This window comes from Parasteatoda tepidariorum, chromosome 4 (genome assembly GCF_982258835.1).
Source record: "Parasteatoda tepidariorum strain Cologne lab strain chromosome 4, Ptep-v5.0, whole genome shotgun sequence".
In the NCBI taxonomy this organism is placed as follows: domain Eukaryota; kingdom Metazoa; phylum Arthropoda; class Arachnida; order Araneae; family Theridiidae; genus Parasteatoda; species Parasteatoda tepidariorum.
In genome coordinates this window covers 25,120,396-25,139,113 of record NC_141758.1, presented here as the reverse complement: position 1 = coordinate 25,139,113, position 18,718 = coordinate 25,120,396, and the positions used below count along the sequence as shown (strand labels likewise).

The following is an 18,718-nucleotide window of genomic DNA, read 5'->3' as shown; positions in this document are numbered from 1 at the left end:
TATATAAGTCAACGAATTATTTAGAAATAGTGGTGGATAAAAATCTACTAAATTGAATTTATTAAACCAAGAATCACAATTGATAAACTACCACTTGAAAATATATATTGGTGTCCGGAGCAGGTTGGCATCTCTGTATTAAAAGTATAAAATATTAAAAATATAAAATATTCGAAATATTTTAATATATTCAAAACATATAAAAAATATTTCAAAAAAATATTCAATCTACCACGACAATTAAATACTTAAAACACATGCATACCTGCCAAATTTTACGCATTTGTCGTAAAATTTCATTTTTATATTTAAAATGGTAGTAAATATATACTATTATTTCTTTTAAAAACTTAATTTTTAAATGATTTTAATCACCACTATTCTTAAAAAAATTAAGCATATATATTTATATGTGTTTACTATCATTGTTGTCAGCTTAAGCTTTTTCAAATACAACGTATTTTTTGCTTAAATTTGAAATTTTAATTCCATTTTAATACCACTGGGAAAAATCATAATGGAAGTGATTAAAAGTTGGCAGGTATGCATATGTAAATGTGATCAATTTGTAGACTAATTTAGAACTTAAATGCTTAAGTATTTACATTTTTTGAAAATGTTTCGAACTTCAATTGTTGTTTTACTACTGCTCATGGATGAAAGCGAGACGAGAAAGCTGGTAGTACAAAACCATTTCAGTTTTAAATTGTTTTCGGAAAGAGTAAACCTATTCTCTTTTTCAAACTATTCAACAATTTCTGACGAAAGAAGCAGTTTTATGTATATATTATAATTGTACAATGATCCTCTGTAGCTATAGAAATTCAATGTTTCTCGAAAAAAATGCTAGAATAAAATGGTTTTCGCACCAGTTTTTGTTCTTTTCCGTCTTAGTATATAAAGGCTTTCAGCAGCTAATCTACTACTTCTAATTTAAGTTGGAAACAACACATAAATAAAATTATTAAAAAAGCGAATGGTGCCTATTGGGCCCTCAACTCCATATTAAACTCGTAGTCATCTTTAGACTTAAGATGCAAGCGCACTGTCTATCTAATGGCAATTACGCCAATTCTAACTTATGTCTGCCCCGCCATTAACACTCGAAGTGATCATTTAAAAAATAAACTCTCTATGGCAGAAGGGAAGATTATAAGAAGACTCGTCGGCGTCCCTAAATGCATTAGCTACAATAGTATAAAAAGGGATCTTAAAATTGATGACATCAGCGTCTATATAAAAAATTTAAACAAAAATTTCTTCGATGAAGTAAAAACCTGTACCACCAGCAATTTTAACTCACTCCTAGATATTGAATTAATTGACGACAACACTGAATTTAGCCCAATCACTGCCTTTTTCCTTAGGGATAAGATGTTGCCCTAGCACACGAAATACACTCTCGATTTTTGGTGCTAAGCACCCCCTCTTCCCCCCATCTACATTCTACCTCACTACTCCTCATCATCGATTTCTTACTACAGATGAATCGGTTAATGCCGCTTCGTGGCAGCGCACCGAGATTTATATGATTTCTACCATCTACTACTTTGTAAACCATTTAGGCCTCAGATGTCCAGTTCTACAACAACGAACGAACGAATACTACTTTGTAAACGATAAAACCATAGAAGGTAAAACAGAAAAATTTTAATAAAATCTTTAAATTTGAAAATTATAGCAAAGATAAAAACTACAGATCAATAGCTGCACATTTCTCCTCCGACGCCTCATATCATAACTGTCAAAACAAATAACTACATCAACCCTTCTGAAGATAACGTGATGTAACTCGGAACAACTTCAAACAAACATAGATTAGAGCAAGCTGCTCATTTTATTTTTTGATTCATCTTTAGTTATTAAGCAAAGTGCTTGAAACATTTATAAAAACAACCCCACTGTCTACTGACTTCAATGCTCAACACAACTCTATACAACTTCAAACATACATAATTCAGGGCAAGCTGCTCATTTTATTGAAACTTTAACACGTTGAGCTAATTTTACATGGCTTGCCGGTTTGGCCCAACTGTAATTAATTACAAACTAAAACTGCAAATGTTAGACAGATTTTGCTAGTTTACAAAAGGTTTGCATGACTTATCTCAAAAAAAAAAAAATGGTGAAGTATATATGTCTACGAATTGTTTAAAAATAGTGGTGGATAAAAATCTACTAAATTGAATTTACTAAAGCAAGAATCACAATAATTAAGTAAATTTTGAATAAATTTTCTGCAATTCCGTAAAAGAGTGCAAATTTTATAGATCTATATCGTGTTATACGCTGTCAGTCAGCTGTATTTTTCGGCCTATGTGAAAGGTCAGTGTCAGCACGCGGTGGCAGACGCAGCCTAAATGTAATTTCAGTGTCAGCCACCGGTGGTTGACGCAGCCTTAATGTTATTTCAGTGTCAGCTACCGATGGCTGACGCAGTGCTCAACGTATTAAACCTCAAGATTTAATAGACCATAATGCTATAGTTGCTACCACTAAGAAAATTATTTCTCAATAGCCGTACAAGTTAGCAGCTATGCCAATGATACATCAGTTCGCGAGTCAATGTAAAAGGTCAATGTTTCTCATTTCAAGGTTTTTCTTATGCCTTTGGTGCAATGTCTTCGCATAAACTTGCTGTGAGAACGCTAATTAAAAGCTAATTAATTCAAGAGAATAAATTTGCCGTTAACATACCGAATTCTTGTACAATCTTTTCTGTTTGACTTCAATGCTCTCTTAACTGTCAATTGAATAAATAAATACTTACAATGAAACCTAAAAGAGCCGCGATGGCTCAGGGGATAGAGCGTTTGCCTCCCAATTAGGCGTACCGGGTTCGAATCCCAGTCGATATGAATTCCGCATCCGACCTGCGCCAACCAGAGTGCTAACGTGAAATGTCCTCAGTGGTAGACGGATCATGGATTAGAATCCCCTTGCCGTCAGGCTAACCGTGGGAGGTTCTCGCGGTCTTCCTCTCCATGTAACGCTTATGCGGGTTAGCTCCATCAAAAAAGTCCTCCAAGAGTGCAAATTTCTCACAATACTCGATCCAGAAGTTCCCTGGTCTTCTGGATTGGGTTCAAAATTACAATGCTGCGGAGTTGCACATTAGTAGTCATAAACCCATGAAAATTGGGTCGGCAGTTCAACGACGGTTATTAAGAAAGAAAAAAAAATCTAAAAGCATTTTCGGCTGATTATAATAGCACGTTTATATTGAAATGAATCGTATTAAATACAGTATAAAAAGTAATTATCTTACCTCCCGGAAAATATTGCCAACCAGTACCAATAAAAGGTATTGAAGGTCTTGGTCCAGGAATATCGTTTATCGTTAAGTACGAGGTGCTTCTTGCTGTCGAACCTATCTGAACGGATTCATTATTTTTCCAAGTACACATTTCATGTCGTTGGATAACAGGAGTCCTAGAAGCTTTTGCCTTGGCCAATAATCTGAGTGACTCTCCATAAACATGTTTTGTTGCGGTCATAATAGGAGAACGAAATGGCCTCTAGAATCTCGGAAGTTGCTAAAAAGAGATTAATTTCACATAAATATTTTCATCATATTGTTTTAGAGTTAGTAATGAAGTAAAAGAAAAATATTGTGATCTAGGTTAGTAGTTAGCAAACTGTGGCTTACGAGCTACATGTCATATTTTCATGATTCTAGAGCGACTTGGCGATCTAAGGATGGCAGCCCGCTCTGCTAAAATGGCGCCTCTGAACGATGCACCACGGAGCAAAGTGAGCACACTGCGTAACAATAAAATGATGATCGTATTTCTTTATTTAAGTATTACATTACATATTTAGAGATTTTACAAGCATTATAAATAAGAGCCATGGTGGCTCAGGGGATAGAGCGCTTGCCTCCCAAATAGGTCACCCGGGTTTGAATTCCAGCTGTGACTGATCAAGACGAATTCCGCATCAGATAAGCACTCACCACAGTGCTGACGAAATATCCTCAGTGATTGATGGATCATGGGTTAGAGTTGTACCATTCCCGTCAGGCTAATCGAGGTAGATTTTTGTGGTTTCCCCCTCTATGTAACGCTAATTCAGGTTAGTTCTATCAAAAAGTCCTCTACGAAGGCAAATCGTTCCCAGTACTTGATCCAAGAGTTCCATTGTTTACTGAATTGGGTTCAAAATTACAAGGCTACAGAGTTGAACATCAGTGAACTCAAAAATTGAGCCGACTGCTCAATGACGGTTAAATAATAAAATATAAAAAAAGTATTAAAAATAAGAGTGCAATTGACTTATAAAACTTCTTAACCCCTTGGGGACGGGTGATTCAGAAAAGCATTCGTACAAAATCAGAATCAACTTGTAGTTAAATAAAAAACGGTAACTTAAATGTAGTCGTTGCTAATTTGACAGACTTACTTTACTTTTACTTTAATTATTGTTAGTTTAATCATATATATAATCAATGTTAATTTAAAGTATAACTAAATAGTTTTATTTTGAACAAAGTAATGGTGAATTAAATAAATCAAACAATTATAACTCCGCCCACAAATAAACTGCTAAAGAAATATTTTGATTACCAGTTTTATCTTTTTACCCTGATTGATACGGTTTTATGTTGTCACGTTTTTGTGACAGTCGGCGCGATAGGGTTAAGGGCATTCTAGATATACTTTTAGTGGTATTAATATACAGGGTGTTCCAAAATTCTCTTTACAACTTCAAAAATTCATAACTTCGAAAATAAACAAGATATTTAAATTCTGTCTTTTGCATGTATTACTGTAACTAATAAAGTTTTGTTTAGTACACTTCAACATGCGCACCATTGGTGGCCCTAAGCACTTCCAGTCTGTAATCAATTTCAAGCCAGGTGATGTAAAGATAATTTTGGAACACCCTGTAATATAGGTCGATGTTATACTAGGTGGCAGTTTGATGCACATTCCTTATCTGCCAACTTTTAATCCCTTCCATTATGATTTTTCCCAGTGGTGTTAAAATGGAATTAAAATTTTAATTTTAGGCAAAAAAAATACGTTGTATTTGAAAAAGCTTATGCTGACAACCATGATAGTAACACATATTCATATATATGCTTAATTTTTGTTAAGAATAGTGGTGATCAAAATCTTTTAAAAATTAAATTTATAAAAGAAAAAATTATATATATTTACTACCACTTTAAATATAAAAATAAAATTTTACGCCAAATGCATACCTGCCAACTTTTGATCCCTTCCATTACGATTTTTCCCAGTGGTAGTAAAATGGAATTAAAATTTCAATTGTAAGCAAAAAAAATACCTTGTGTTTGAAGAAACATCAGCTGACATCCATGATAGTAACGCATATTAATATATAAGCTTAATTTTTGTAAGAATAGTGGTGATCAAAATCATTTAAAAATTTAATTTATAAAAGAAAAAATAGTATATATTTACTACCACTTTAAATACGAAAATAAAATCTCCGTTTAAATACGGGAGAGTTGGCAGGTATGCAAATGCGTTAATATTGGCAGGTATGACATTTGATCGATTATGAAACGGTATCACGCTGACGCAGGCTAAATACAACGCTCAGGCACTCAGATCGTCGCGAACATTTCAGCTTAATTCGACGCTCGTACAGTTAAATCGTTTCTCTCATATACTGAGATCGTACACTCAGCTTGTCGTGAGGGTTTCGGCTAACTACGGCTCTTATACACACAGGTCATCGCGTAACGGCTAAATATAGAGCTAGAACGAAAGGTTTAAGTAATAGCTAGCAGCGTTTGCGGATCAACACTAGACTTACGGGAAGCGTCATTTTGACGCATTTCGAATTTTATAAGGAAAATTACAAAACCCGTTTGCATTTTTATTTTTTCTCTTGTAATGACTTTCATCCATTGATCGAGGTAAATATATATTGAAGTCTATTTTCTTCAAAAGCATCGAAATTCTCTTTGTGGTATACCTATCTCTACGGATATGCATCAATTTGACGCTCTAGGAAACTAGAAAAAAACATCAATTTATAAATCTAACTATGTCAAATAAAGGATATGAGGATTAAATATTTTAAAAACAAAATATTCAGAAACTAGGATGAAATTATCAATTTGACGATCTTTACTTTCTACGATTATTATGTAATTACTGTATTATTAAAAAATAAACTTCTTATTTCATAGTTCTTTAAAGGTCTTCCTTATTTGGGGAAATAAGTAATTGTATGAACCTAAAATGGCTAAAATTTCATAAGAATATATCTCGAATATTCTCGATATATAAGAATATGTCAGACTTTCATCAGAAATTTTAAAAAATTAAAAGTGCTCAAGAATATGCAGTACACCTCAGGTTATTGCAATTGGTTAAGTTTTATTGCCTTTCTGAAACAAAAATTTACCACCTTAAAAAATAAAATACAAAAAATATAAAATTTTAAAATAACGTGTACTGTACTTAAATTTTCAGGCATGGAATTAAATATTCAGCAGCATTTGCTAGCATTAAAATGTGCTGGTGAGTGCTTAGAATTAAAAGAAGGTTGATATTGATCTGTATAAACAACATGAGGTCGAAACTCATTCTCCGTGGATAGCCGATTATAATAACCCATCAGTACTAACTTCGTTATTAGAGCTTGGCTGCTCAACGGCCCCTATCTCATCCATCGTGTTTCTCTTTTATATTTGCAGTATATTTGTATGGTTAGCGGTCTATGTGGTCATCATTCATAGTACTCAGCTTGAAAGTAATTTACTTATTTCATAAGGATAAAGACTGGTATTTTAATTATTTCATTTTAATCCCTATTTTTTGCACAATTAATGCTAGGTTTACTGGGCGCATCATTTTGACGCACTTCGAATTTCATAAGCAAAATTACGAAACTCGTATGCATTTTTATTTTACCTCTTGTAATGACTTTTATCCATTGATTGAGGTAAATATGTATTGAAGTCTATTTTCTTCAAAAGCATTGAAATTCTCTTTGTGGTATAGCTTTCTCTACGGATATGCGTCAATTTGACGCGATCGTGATTTAGTCAAGATTTTTAGTAAGCATGCAAACATCACATCAATAATAAATAGGAATATACAGACAATACTTCGATCCGATATCGTTATCTCAAATGAAACGAACGATAAACAACTGTTGCCGATAAGCAATAATAAAAAGAACAAACGCAAAATGTCAATTGACGTCAGAGTGTCATATTTTGAAGGGCTCAGTTGCTTAGTTCGAGTATAGAAAAATAAAATACACTAGAATATTTCATGAATATGTATGTCATATTTTCATTTTTTTTTCTTATAGTGTACAATTATCTACTAAATTGAATTTATTAAACCACGAATCACAATTGATAAACTACCAGTTTAAAATATATATTTACTGTCGAGAGCAAGTTGGCCTCTCTGTAAGTGCTGTTATATGTATTCGTTCATGCGTTATAATTAAGGCGGGTTCGTGGAGTTAGGTATATAAGAAACGTCCGTAAACCTAGAGTTAAGAACTTGTGCCAGTGGTCGGCTAGGTACAAGAACCTAGACCACCTTTAACTAGAAACAAAAGAGAGGTCTACCCAGAATTTATAGCTATCCACATTATTTGAAGTGGTAGTGGTAATAATTAAGCAAACTAAGGTTCTACAAATTTCACCGTCACTTAAGGATAACGTTGCTTGATTTTTTCCAACATTATATGAATAGTGAGCCAAAAAAGGGAAAAGAAGCGGAGAACCCAAAATAACTTTTGATCTAATGATCTTCACTTTCAGGGACTCAATCTTAGTGGTTCAAAGGGACCTCCAATATGATAATTAATTAGTCAGACGATATTTTAGGTTAAATTAGACACAGAAACATCTTTTCTCTGAATAAACATGCCTTTTTTTTACCGGATTCGGATATCTAACCCCCCAAAATAAAGGGGATAACTACATTCTGGGAAGTATGGTCCCCATAGTTTCTTCAGGAGAGCGATCCAAAGTTTGTACTCCTGTTAATTTTATCTCTTGAGAATATTTTAAGCGAATTGAAAAATCTTTGCACACAATTATAAAATTCGTTTATCTCAAGATAATTCCATTCAAAAATAAATTTTAGTAAATATTTACTATTTTTTATTATTTTATTTCATTACAGTCATAAAACTTTTGAATTGTAAGATATATCAATTTTCACAAAAATTTAAAATATCTAATTTTATATGGCAAAGTACAAAATTTGAGCAAAATCGGTTGAATAGCTCCTGAGAAATCGACTATACGATATTAATGTAACAAATAACTATAAAATAATTAAATACATGACTTTTTTAAAATTGGATTTCTCTGGAACTATTCAACCAATTTCACTCATATTTTGCATTTTGCCATGTAAAATTAGATACTTTAAAAAAATGTAAAAATTTTCGACCTTACAATTCAAAATTTTTTGACTATTATTAAATTAAATAATAAAAAACTTAAAGGAAAAATATAATTTTATTTTATAAAAAAAAAATTTGATAAAAAATGCACTTTTTTTATAAAATCTAACATAAATGAAACCAGTTTTCCTAAACAAATAACGTTAGAATTATAAAAGTAAAATATCGAAGAGGGTTGACAAATATTTCATAAGGTTGTTGAAAATTTAATGTGTTATGATTTCACTTTAATTTTAGCAATTCAGTTGGCCAGTCATAAGATCTAGTTAAAGAAAAAATTTAATTCACAAATATGTTTTATTAAAAAGAAAAAAATAGGTTCTAGTAAAAACCATTCGTTCATTCCATCATTTTCCACTTTTTAAAATTTTCTCTGTTTTGGTCATTGTGGACGCAGATTTTAATAATACTGTGACTGTAAAAATCATTTCAGACAAGTTTTACGTCACATTAGAGTTGCACAATTTGCTCTTGATGACGGTGTGGGAAACATCAAAGAGGATATCAGAAGTTTTGTGACGCCAAGTTAGAAATAGCTCTGAATTTAGATATGGATCAATTTAGACATAGGTCTGAAGGGGAAGGAAATTTTCTCCAGATCCCTGTATCCCTACTACTACTCAATGACCGACCACAAGACTTTCGATTCCACAGATTTTACGAGCACATCTATCGGATAGAGTCGAGAGTCAGATCCCGGCCCCTTAGGATCGGAGTGTCCGGAGCAAGTTAGCAACTCTGCAATTGTATAAGAACGAAGCCTGGGATGTAAGTTAGTACATGATAGTAAGTAAATGCAATATTTATCATGGCTGCCCGCAACTATGAATTATACCTAGTATTTTCTTTTTTTTTTTTATTTAAAGTGGTGATAAATATTATAAATTTCTTTTTAATTTTTATATATATAAATTTCATTTTATATGATTTTGACTACCACTAAATGCAAGTAAATCATTTCTAAACATAAATCAATCACATGACTTAATCTTTTTTAAAATAGTTCTTTGGGTATTTGATGGGTGAAAGAAAAATTCTGAAAACGTATTAGGTTAATCGGAACCCGCCATATTGAACAAGAAGATAAAAGATGTCTTCATAAAATAGTAGTAGGACATTTACTCTTAAATGCACAGTGCACCAAAAAAACTGACCACCTTGAATAACTTTTAAGCTGATGATCCGATCTTTAAGTTCTAAGACTCAATCTTAACGGTTTGAGGGGTAACCTCAAATATGCTATTTAATTCGTACATATGCTAAGTTACGAAATCAGACCCAAACACGTAATTTCTAGGAATAATCAAGTCTTTTTCCGACGAATTCAGATTTCTGACCCCCCCCCAAAAAAAAAAACTATATATAGGAGGTAGCCACCATCTGAAAAATATGGTCCCCATAGTTTGGTCAGGAGGTCGATCCAACACTTGAACACGTTAATATTAATTTTACTTTTTGCGTATTTTGCCAACTTTTTAAGCGAATGGAAGCATTTTTGTACTTAATTATAAAATGTGTTTATCCAAAGATAATTCTGCGCAAAAAATAAATTTCAGTGTATATTTATGATTTTTTATTTAATAGTAGTCGAGACAATTTTGAATTGTAAGGTACGCATTTTTTACATTATTTTAAAGTATGTAGTTTTACATGGAAAAATGCAAAATTTGTGCAAAATCGGTCTATTAGTTCCTACGAATTTTAAAAAAGTTAAAGTAGATTTAAAGTTCGATTTTGCCTTGTAAAATTACATACTTTAAAATTGTGTAAAAAAGATATACCTTACAATTCAAAACAGTTTCTACTGTTATTAAATAAAATAATAAAAAATATTAAAAATTATTCATTTTTTCCAGGCAATTGTCGTTGGACAAACAAATTTTATAATTGTGTGCAAAAATTGTATAACGATAAATACAAATTTCTTGTTTCATTAAATTAAATTCTCTATCTTAAGTAATTAGGTTACCAATCTTAGTCTTTTTGACTTAAGAACATCTTTACGAATGGGTTACTCTATATTTTGTTTTGTTGCCTGGTAACAAAAAGGAGGCGCTTTAAGGGAAATGCCTGCATTAAAAATTTATTACATATTTTTTTAACCCCAAATGGATATTTTCATCTGTTACTAATCTATGGATATTTCTTTCTGTTACCAAAGTCTTTAGTTTAAAAGCACTGTACTTTGACTGCAAGTAAAAATATAAATATTAATATCATGTTATTAGTAATTTTATGTCTTTAAAATATAATTCAATAATGAAAAATCTCAGGAAACATTTTTTCCTTATTGTCAAACAAAAGCACCCATTCGAATGGGTGCTGGACACGAATGTATATGGATCTACAAAAAAATTTTTTTTTTCTTCTTAAGATTCTGTAATATTCCAGACAATATAATCATCATAGGGGAATAAATTTTTGTTCGCTTTCTTTCTACTACTCCTCATAAAGCAAAGAAATGAGGGTACTTAGCATTCACTTTAGTGAAATTTAAGAAATCCTAGCTCGGAACATATATTTAAATTGCACTCAATTTGTAGCTAGTAGACAGAAAACGAACTGCTAATTTGAAATCAGCGACTCAAAAATGACCAAGATCCGTTCAAAAATTTTGCTACAGCAACAGAAATTTTTTCCCCGTGTAGTGAAATACATGTTTTTATCCGCAAATAGTGTTAGGGTCGTTTTTTTAAAAAAAAAATTCCATTATTTTCTTGAATTAGTATTTTAGATGATATTGTTTCACTAGGCTCTATGGAGTTGTAAGAGCTTTTCTTAAATTAACACGGTTATTCATAACCTGTCCGCAAGATTTTCAGAATGTTTCCTCTTAATGAGATCCAATGTATAGATTCAGGCACTACTTCTTAATTTTGCATAAAATAGGGAATACATTGAAATAATTAAAGTACCAGTCTTTATGAAAAAAATATATTACTTTCAAACTGTATTATACGACTGATGATGACCGCCAACCATGAAGATCTACATCCACTACAAATATGAAAACGGAAACATGATGGATGGAATAGCGGCTATATAAAGACTAGACAAGTTAGTGCTGATTGGTTGTTATAATCGGATAAGCTATTTGAAACACGAGCGGCTCGATTGAGTTTCGAATTCACGTTGTTATTACAAATTAATATCAACCTTAATTTAATTCTACGCATTCACCAGCCCATTTTAAAGCTAGCAAATGCTGCTAAATATTACGTTACTCTTAGGTTCAGGAAGTGTGTAATGAATTTATTTTTAAGTATTATATTGCTTACATTTTATTTTTTAAGGTGGTAAAATTTTATGTCAAAAAGGTAATAAAACTTAACCAATTGCAATAACCGGAGGTGTACTGTATATTCTTGAACACTTTTAATTTTTTAGAATTTTTGATCAAAGACTGATTTGCTTTAAATGCTACTTTCGAAGAATCAGACAAGGGTATATGTTTGTACATAAACATATACGTTTTCAATTAGCCCGTACATTAACAAAACAAATAAAAATTTCAGTTTGAAAAAAATAAATATATTTGGAACAAATATGAAATTCCCACACTCGAATTAAGAAAAATCAAGTACTAGTATATATCCAAAAAATATTTGTTCCCTGCAAAATAAGAAAAAAAAAATTCAAACATAGGAATACAGAATACGTGGCAATATAAGTAGTTTTACTTATTCCCTTTAGTGAAATTTAAAAAATCTTTTTATCATATTTTGTTATTTCCACTTTTATTTTGAATAATTTAGTTTTCAACGGTTAGAACGTTAGTAAAATTATCACATTTCGAGAGGTTGAAATATAGAAAAATCTCTCTATTTCTCTCTGCATAAAAAAAGGAAGAAAAAAATCATTGCCATTGTTACTGAAGTGTTAGAAATATTTCGCCGCGCGTGATGTTCCATATCGTAATTCAAAAAGCTATCAGATGCAAATGCGCCCATTTCTTAAGAAATGCTAAACATCTAATCAAAATGTTATTGACGCGGTTATTAATTTCTGAATAATAATAATTAAAACTGATATATGAGCTATTATTTTTGAAAGTGACTTAAGCCCACTTTTGGAAAAAAATGTATTAATAATAATTTTAGTGAGATATAAACATCCGCGCTTCGTATTTACTAATAGGTTCCGTTCACCAACCCCTATGTTTGCTTCTCATTTATCTTTTTTCTTCCTCAAAAGTCAGAAAACAATTTTTTTTAATAAAAATACATAATTTTTTACATAAAATGTATAGTAATTATAATTTATGCAATACAATTTTGCTAAGATGTCAATCGTAAAAAATGAAGAATTACCTGGATTCAAAAAATTAACACTGGAGAACAATTTGTTTTTCTCTTTTGTATGAAATTTTTCAATAAATCTTCTATATTTTCGCGTCATTTTCTACAAATCAGAAATTGTTTTTTTTTCTACACGTAACTGTTTTTGTGCAATTTAGCCACATTTCCTAACCATGATTTTTTTAAAATTCAGTTCGGTGCACGCTAAGTATCCCCACTTCTTTGCTACGTAGGCATTGATATATTTCTGATTATTATGCGATACATTTAAATCTTATGTTTTTTACTTTAAATGCTACTTTCGAAAAAGCAGGCAAGGGAATATGATTGTTTATAAACATATACATTTTCTATTAACCCGTGCATTAACACACAAAAAAAAAATTTCACTTTGAAAAAAATAAATAAATTTGGAACAAATATGAAATCCCTACACTCGAATTAGGAAAATCAAGTACTTGTATATTTTCAAAAAATATTTGTTCCCTGCAAAATGAAATATTAAACATAGGAATACAGAATATGTGGCACTATAAGAAATTTTACTTATTCACTTTAGGGAAATTTAAGAAATCCCTGCTCGGAACATATTAAATTGCATACAAACTGTAGCTAGTAGAGAGAAAACGAACTGCTAATTTGAAATCAGCGTCGCAAAAATAGCCAAGATCCGTTTAAAAATTTTGCAATAGGAATAGAAATTGTTTCCCCGTGTAGTAAAATACATGTTTATTTTCCCTCGAAATGTGTTATGGTAGTTTTTTAAATTATTTCCATTATTTTCTTGAATTAGTACTTCAGTTTAAATTGTTTCACTAGGCTCTATGGAGATGTTCAAGCTTTTCGTAAATTGACACGGTTATACTCGCGAAACTATAGTACAGGTAATTCGTAGCCTGTCCGCTTGATTTTAAAAATGTTTCCTCTTAATAGGTTCCAATGTATAGATACAGGCACTACTTCCTAATTTTGCAAAAAATAAGGATTAAATTGAAATAATTAAAATACCAGTCTTGATCCTTATGAAAAAAAATTAATTTATTTTCAAACTGAGTAATATAGGATTAATGACCTCATGGACTGCTAACCACAAAAATCTACTACAAGTATAGTTGGATGAGATAGGGGCCGTAGAGCTGCCCAGCTGTAATGTCAAGATTAGACAAGTTAGTACTGATGGGTTATTATAATTGGATAGGCAATTGGAACACGAGCGGTTCCATCGATAATGAGTTTCGATCTCAAGTTGTTAATAGAAATCAATATCAACCTTCTTTTAATTCTAAGCACTCGCCAGCACATTTTAAAGCTGGCGAATGCTGCTAAATAATTAATTCCCTATATTTTTAACGGTTGAAAATTGCAATTTTATAATTTTATATTTTTTGTATTTTATTTTTTAAGGTGGTAAATTTTTGTGTCAGAAAGGCAATAAAACTTCTCTAATTTCAATAATCGGAGGTGTACTATATCTTGAACACTTTTAATTTTTCTGACATATTCTTATGAAATTCTCAAAATTTCTTAAGAATTCTATGAAATTCTTAAGACATTTTAGCCATTTTAGGTTCATACAATTACTTATTTCCCAAAAAAGGAAGACCTTCAAAGAACTATGAAATAAGAAGTTTATTTTTTAATACTGTAATTACATAATAATCGAAGAATTTAATAATTTCATCATTATTTCTAAATATTTTGTTTTTAAATTTTTTATCCTCATATCCTTTATTTGACATAGTTAGACTTATAAATTAATTTTTTTTCTGGTTTCCAAGAGCATTCTTTTCATGTGTATAAAACTACATCGATTGTTTGTGCTTTTGATTATATGTTCTTATTTTCACTTTTCGTTTGAGTAATTTAGTTTCCAGCGTTTAGAACGTCAGTAAAATTAGCACATTTCGAGCTGTAGAAATATAGAAAAGCTATCACATGCAATTGCGCACATTTCTTAAGAAATGCTTAAAATGTAATTAAAATATTATTGACGTGTTTATTCATTTCTGAATAATATTATTTAACAATGATATAAGAGCTATTGTTTTTAAAAGTGGCTTAAGCCTACTTTTGGAAAAAAAGGCATTAATAATAATTTTAGTTAGATATAAACATCCGCGTTTCGTATTTACTAGGAAGTTCCGTGCACCAACCCCCATGATTGTTTCTCATTTATCTCTTTTTCCTCTTTAAAAGTCAAGAAACAATTTTTTTTTGTTAAACATTTAATATTTTATGTAAAATGTATAGTTATTATAATGTATGCCATACAATTTTGTGAAGATACCAATCGTAAAAAATTAACGATTGCTTGGATTTAAAAAAATTAAAACAGGGGAACAATTTCTTTTTCTCTATTGCATGAAATTTTTCAACAGATCTTAAATATTTTCGCGTCATTGTTTTCAAATCAGCAATTGGTTTTTTTCCACACGTAAGTGTTTTTGTGCAATTTAGTGAAATTTCCAGACCAGGATTTTAGCAATTTAGCTAAATTTCCAAACGATGATTTTTTTTTTAAATTCAGTCCTGGGAACACTAAGTATCCCCACTTCTTTGCTACGTGGGTAATGATATATTTCAGTTTATTATGCGACCACTAGACAAGGTTATTGCGACAATGTCACGACTAGACAAGTTATTGCTGAAAGGTTATTATAATAGGATATGCTATTGGAACACGCGCGGCTCTATTGAGATTGAGTTTCGATCTCACGTTGTGAATACAAATCAATGTCAACCTTAATTTAAATCAAAGCATTCACCAACACATTTTAAAGCTAGCAAATGCTGCTAAATATCAAAGTTATGCTTAGTAACAGATAATATAACTATTCATTTTAAAACCCTATATTTCCTGTATTTTATTTTTTAAGGTGGTAAACTTTTGTGCCAAAAAAAAAAAAAAAAAAAAAAAAGAACCATTTGCAAAAACCGGAGGTGCACTAGATATTCTTAAATACTAGTGGAGGGCGGAGTTAATGAGTTACCAAAGATGCCAACACTTGCTCCGGAAAGCAAATATATATTTTAAAGTGGTAGTTTATCAATTGTGATTTTTAGTTTAATAAATTCAATTTAGTAGATTTTTATCCACCACTATTTCTAAATAATTCGTAGGCTTATACAATTCACCACTGTCTAGCACTGTAGAAATGGAATACCCTTTTAAAAGCAAGCAAAAATAGTCAAACATTTGCAAAATTTAATTTAAGAGTTTTTTACCGTTTTTTATAATTATTTTGGCGTGTTCGGAGCAGTTGGCATCTCTGTCTTGAACACTTTTAATTTTTTTAAATTTTTGTTCAAAGTCTTACATGTTCTCATGAAATTCTCGATATATTCTTATGAAATTTTAGCCATTTTAGGTTCATACAATTACTTACTTCCCAAAAATAGGGAAACCTTTAAAGAACTATGAAATAAGAAGTTTATTTTTTTAATATAGTAATTGCATAATAATCGTAGATATTAGTAATTTCATCATTATTTCTAAATATTTTGTATTTAAAATTTTTAATTCTCATATACATTATTTGACATAGTTCGATTTATAATTTTTTTTTTCTAGTTTCCAACAGCATTCTTTTTATGTGTATAAAACTACATCGATTGCTTGTGCTTTTGATTATATGTTGTTATTTTCACTTTTCTTTTGAATAATTTAGTTTTCAGCGATTAGAACGATAGTAAAGTTATCACATTTCGAGAAATAAAAATACAGAAAAATCTCCCTATTTCTCTCTGCATCAAAAAAATTAAAAAAACATTACTGAAGTGTTAGAAATATTTCGCAGCGTGTGATTTTCCCTATCGTAATTAAAAAAGCTAACAGATGCAATTGCGCACACTACTTAAGAAATGCTTAACATCAAATTAAAATGTTATTGACGCTGTTATTAATTTCTGAATAATAATAATTAAAACTGATATAGGAGCTATTATTTTTGAAAGTGGATTAAGCCCACTTTTGAAAAAAAATTTATTAATAATAATTTTAGTGAGATATAAACATCCGCGCTTCGTATTTACTAGGAGGTTCCGTTCACCAACCCCTATAATTGTTTCTCATTTATCTTTTTTATTCCTCAAAAGTCAGAAAACAATTTTTTTAATAAAATATATAATTTTTACATAAAATGTATAGTAATTATAATTTATGCAATACAATTTTGCTAAGATGTCAATCGTAAAAAATGAACAATTACCTGGATTCAAAAAATTAACACCGGAGAACAATTTTTTTTTCCCTTTAGCATGAAATTTTTCAACAGATCTTATATATTTTCGTGTCATAGTCTTCAAATCAGCAATTGGATTTTATATCTAAGCGTAACTATTTTTGTGCAATTTAGCCACATTTCCTAACCACGATTTTCTTTAAATTCATCAGCGACACAAAAATAACCAAGATCTGTTCAAAAATTTTGCAACAAGAATAAAAGTTTCCCCATGTAGTAAAATACATGTTTTTTTCCCACGGTATGGTAGATTTTTTAAAATTATTTCCATTATTTTCTTGAATTAGTATTTCAGTTGATGTTGTTTCACTAAGCTCTATGGAGGTGTAAGAGCTTTTCGTAAATTAACACGGTTACTCACGTGATTCTGTGGTTGAGCGCTACTTGTCCGTATGATTTTGAAAATGTTTCCTCTTAATGAGATGCAATGTATATATTCAGACACTACTTCTCAATTTTGAAAAAAATAGGAATAAAATTGAAATAATTAAAATACCAGTCTTTATCCTTATGAAAAAAATAAATTACTTTCAAACTGAATCGGTTAGTATTTACAACCACACAAACCGCTAACCATAAAAAACTACTACAAATATGAAATAGAAACATGATGGATGAGATAGGGGCAGCAAAGCGGGCCAGCTCTAATATCAATACACGACCAGTTCATACCGGCCAACTTTTAATCCCTTCCAATATGAATTTCCCAATGGTATTAAAATTTCAACTTTAAGCATAAAAATACGTTGTATTTGAAAATAGTAAGTTGACAACCACAGAGATGCCAACTTGCTCCGGACAGCAAATATATATTTTAAAGTGGTAGTTTATGAATTGTGATTCTTGGTTTAATAAATTCAATTTAGTAGATTTTTATCCACCACTATTTCTGAATAGTTCTTAGGCTTATATAATTCACCACTTTATAATACCTATGTCAGACTATGCCTTTTAAAAAAAAGACAAAGATAGTCAAACGTTTGCAAAAATTACTCTGCAGTTATGCACCATTTTTTTAATTATTTTGTTGTGTCTGGAGCAGTTGGCATCTCTGCAACCATGATTGTAACGCATATTAATATATATGCTTGATTATTTTAAGAATAGTGGTGATCAACTTCATTTGAAAATTAAGTTTATAAAATAAAAAAAATTATATATATTTACTACCACTTTAAATATAAAAATAATATTTTACTACAAATGCATACCTGCCAACTTTTACGCATTTGGCGTAAAATTTTATTTTGATATTTAAAGTGGTAGTAAATATATACTATATTTTCTTCTTTAAACTTAATTTAAATGATTTTGATCCCCACTATTCTTAAAAAAATTAAGCATATATAGTAATATGCATTACTATCATGGTTGTCAGCTGATGTTTTTTCAAATACAACGTATTTTTTTGCTTGCAATTGAAATTTTTATTCTATTTTACTACCACTGGGAGAAATTATAATGGAAGGGATTAAAAGTTGGCAGGTATGCAAATGTGTAAAAGTAGTCAGGTAGGCGAGTTAGTACTGATTGCTCTTAGCATACCCGCAAACTCTTCCGGTTTTTCCGGAAAATTTTAATTTTGTATTCAAACTGGTACCGAAACTTATATAATGTCATTAAAATTTATGAATTATAATAATAACTAGGACGTTCCGCCCCCAGCTCGCTAACGCTCGCCAACCCCCGAGAATTGCTACGCAATCCTATGTGGTTCACGCCGAGAACCATGGCTCGCTGCGCTCGTTCGCCAATGAACACAAT

General features: G+C 30.7%; 1 protein-coding gene across 2 annotated transcripts in view; it reads right to left on the bottom strand.

Moving 5' to 3' along the window:
* The window catches only part of LOC107453276 (ecdysone 20-monooxygenase), a 108,803-nt gene that overhangs the window by 15,189 nt on the left and 74,896 nt on the right, over window positions 1-18,718 (bottom strand). For both annotated transcript variants that reach the window (XR_011636958.2, XM_043047939.3), the window contains exon 2: window positions 3,269-3,536. Coding sequence is in view for 1 of the 2 variants with exons in the window: in XM_043047939.3 (XP_042903873.1) it covers window positions 3,269-3,497 (229 nt within the window). In the remaining variant the exon portion in view is untranslated. The remainder of the gene's footprint in view (window positions 1-3,268; window positions 3,537-18,718) is intronic.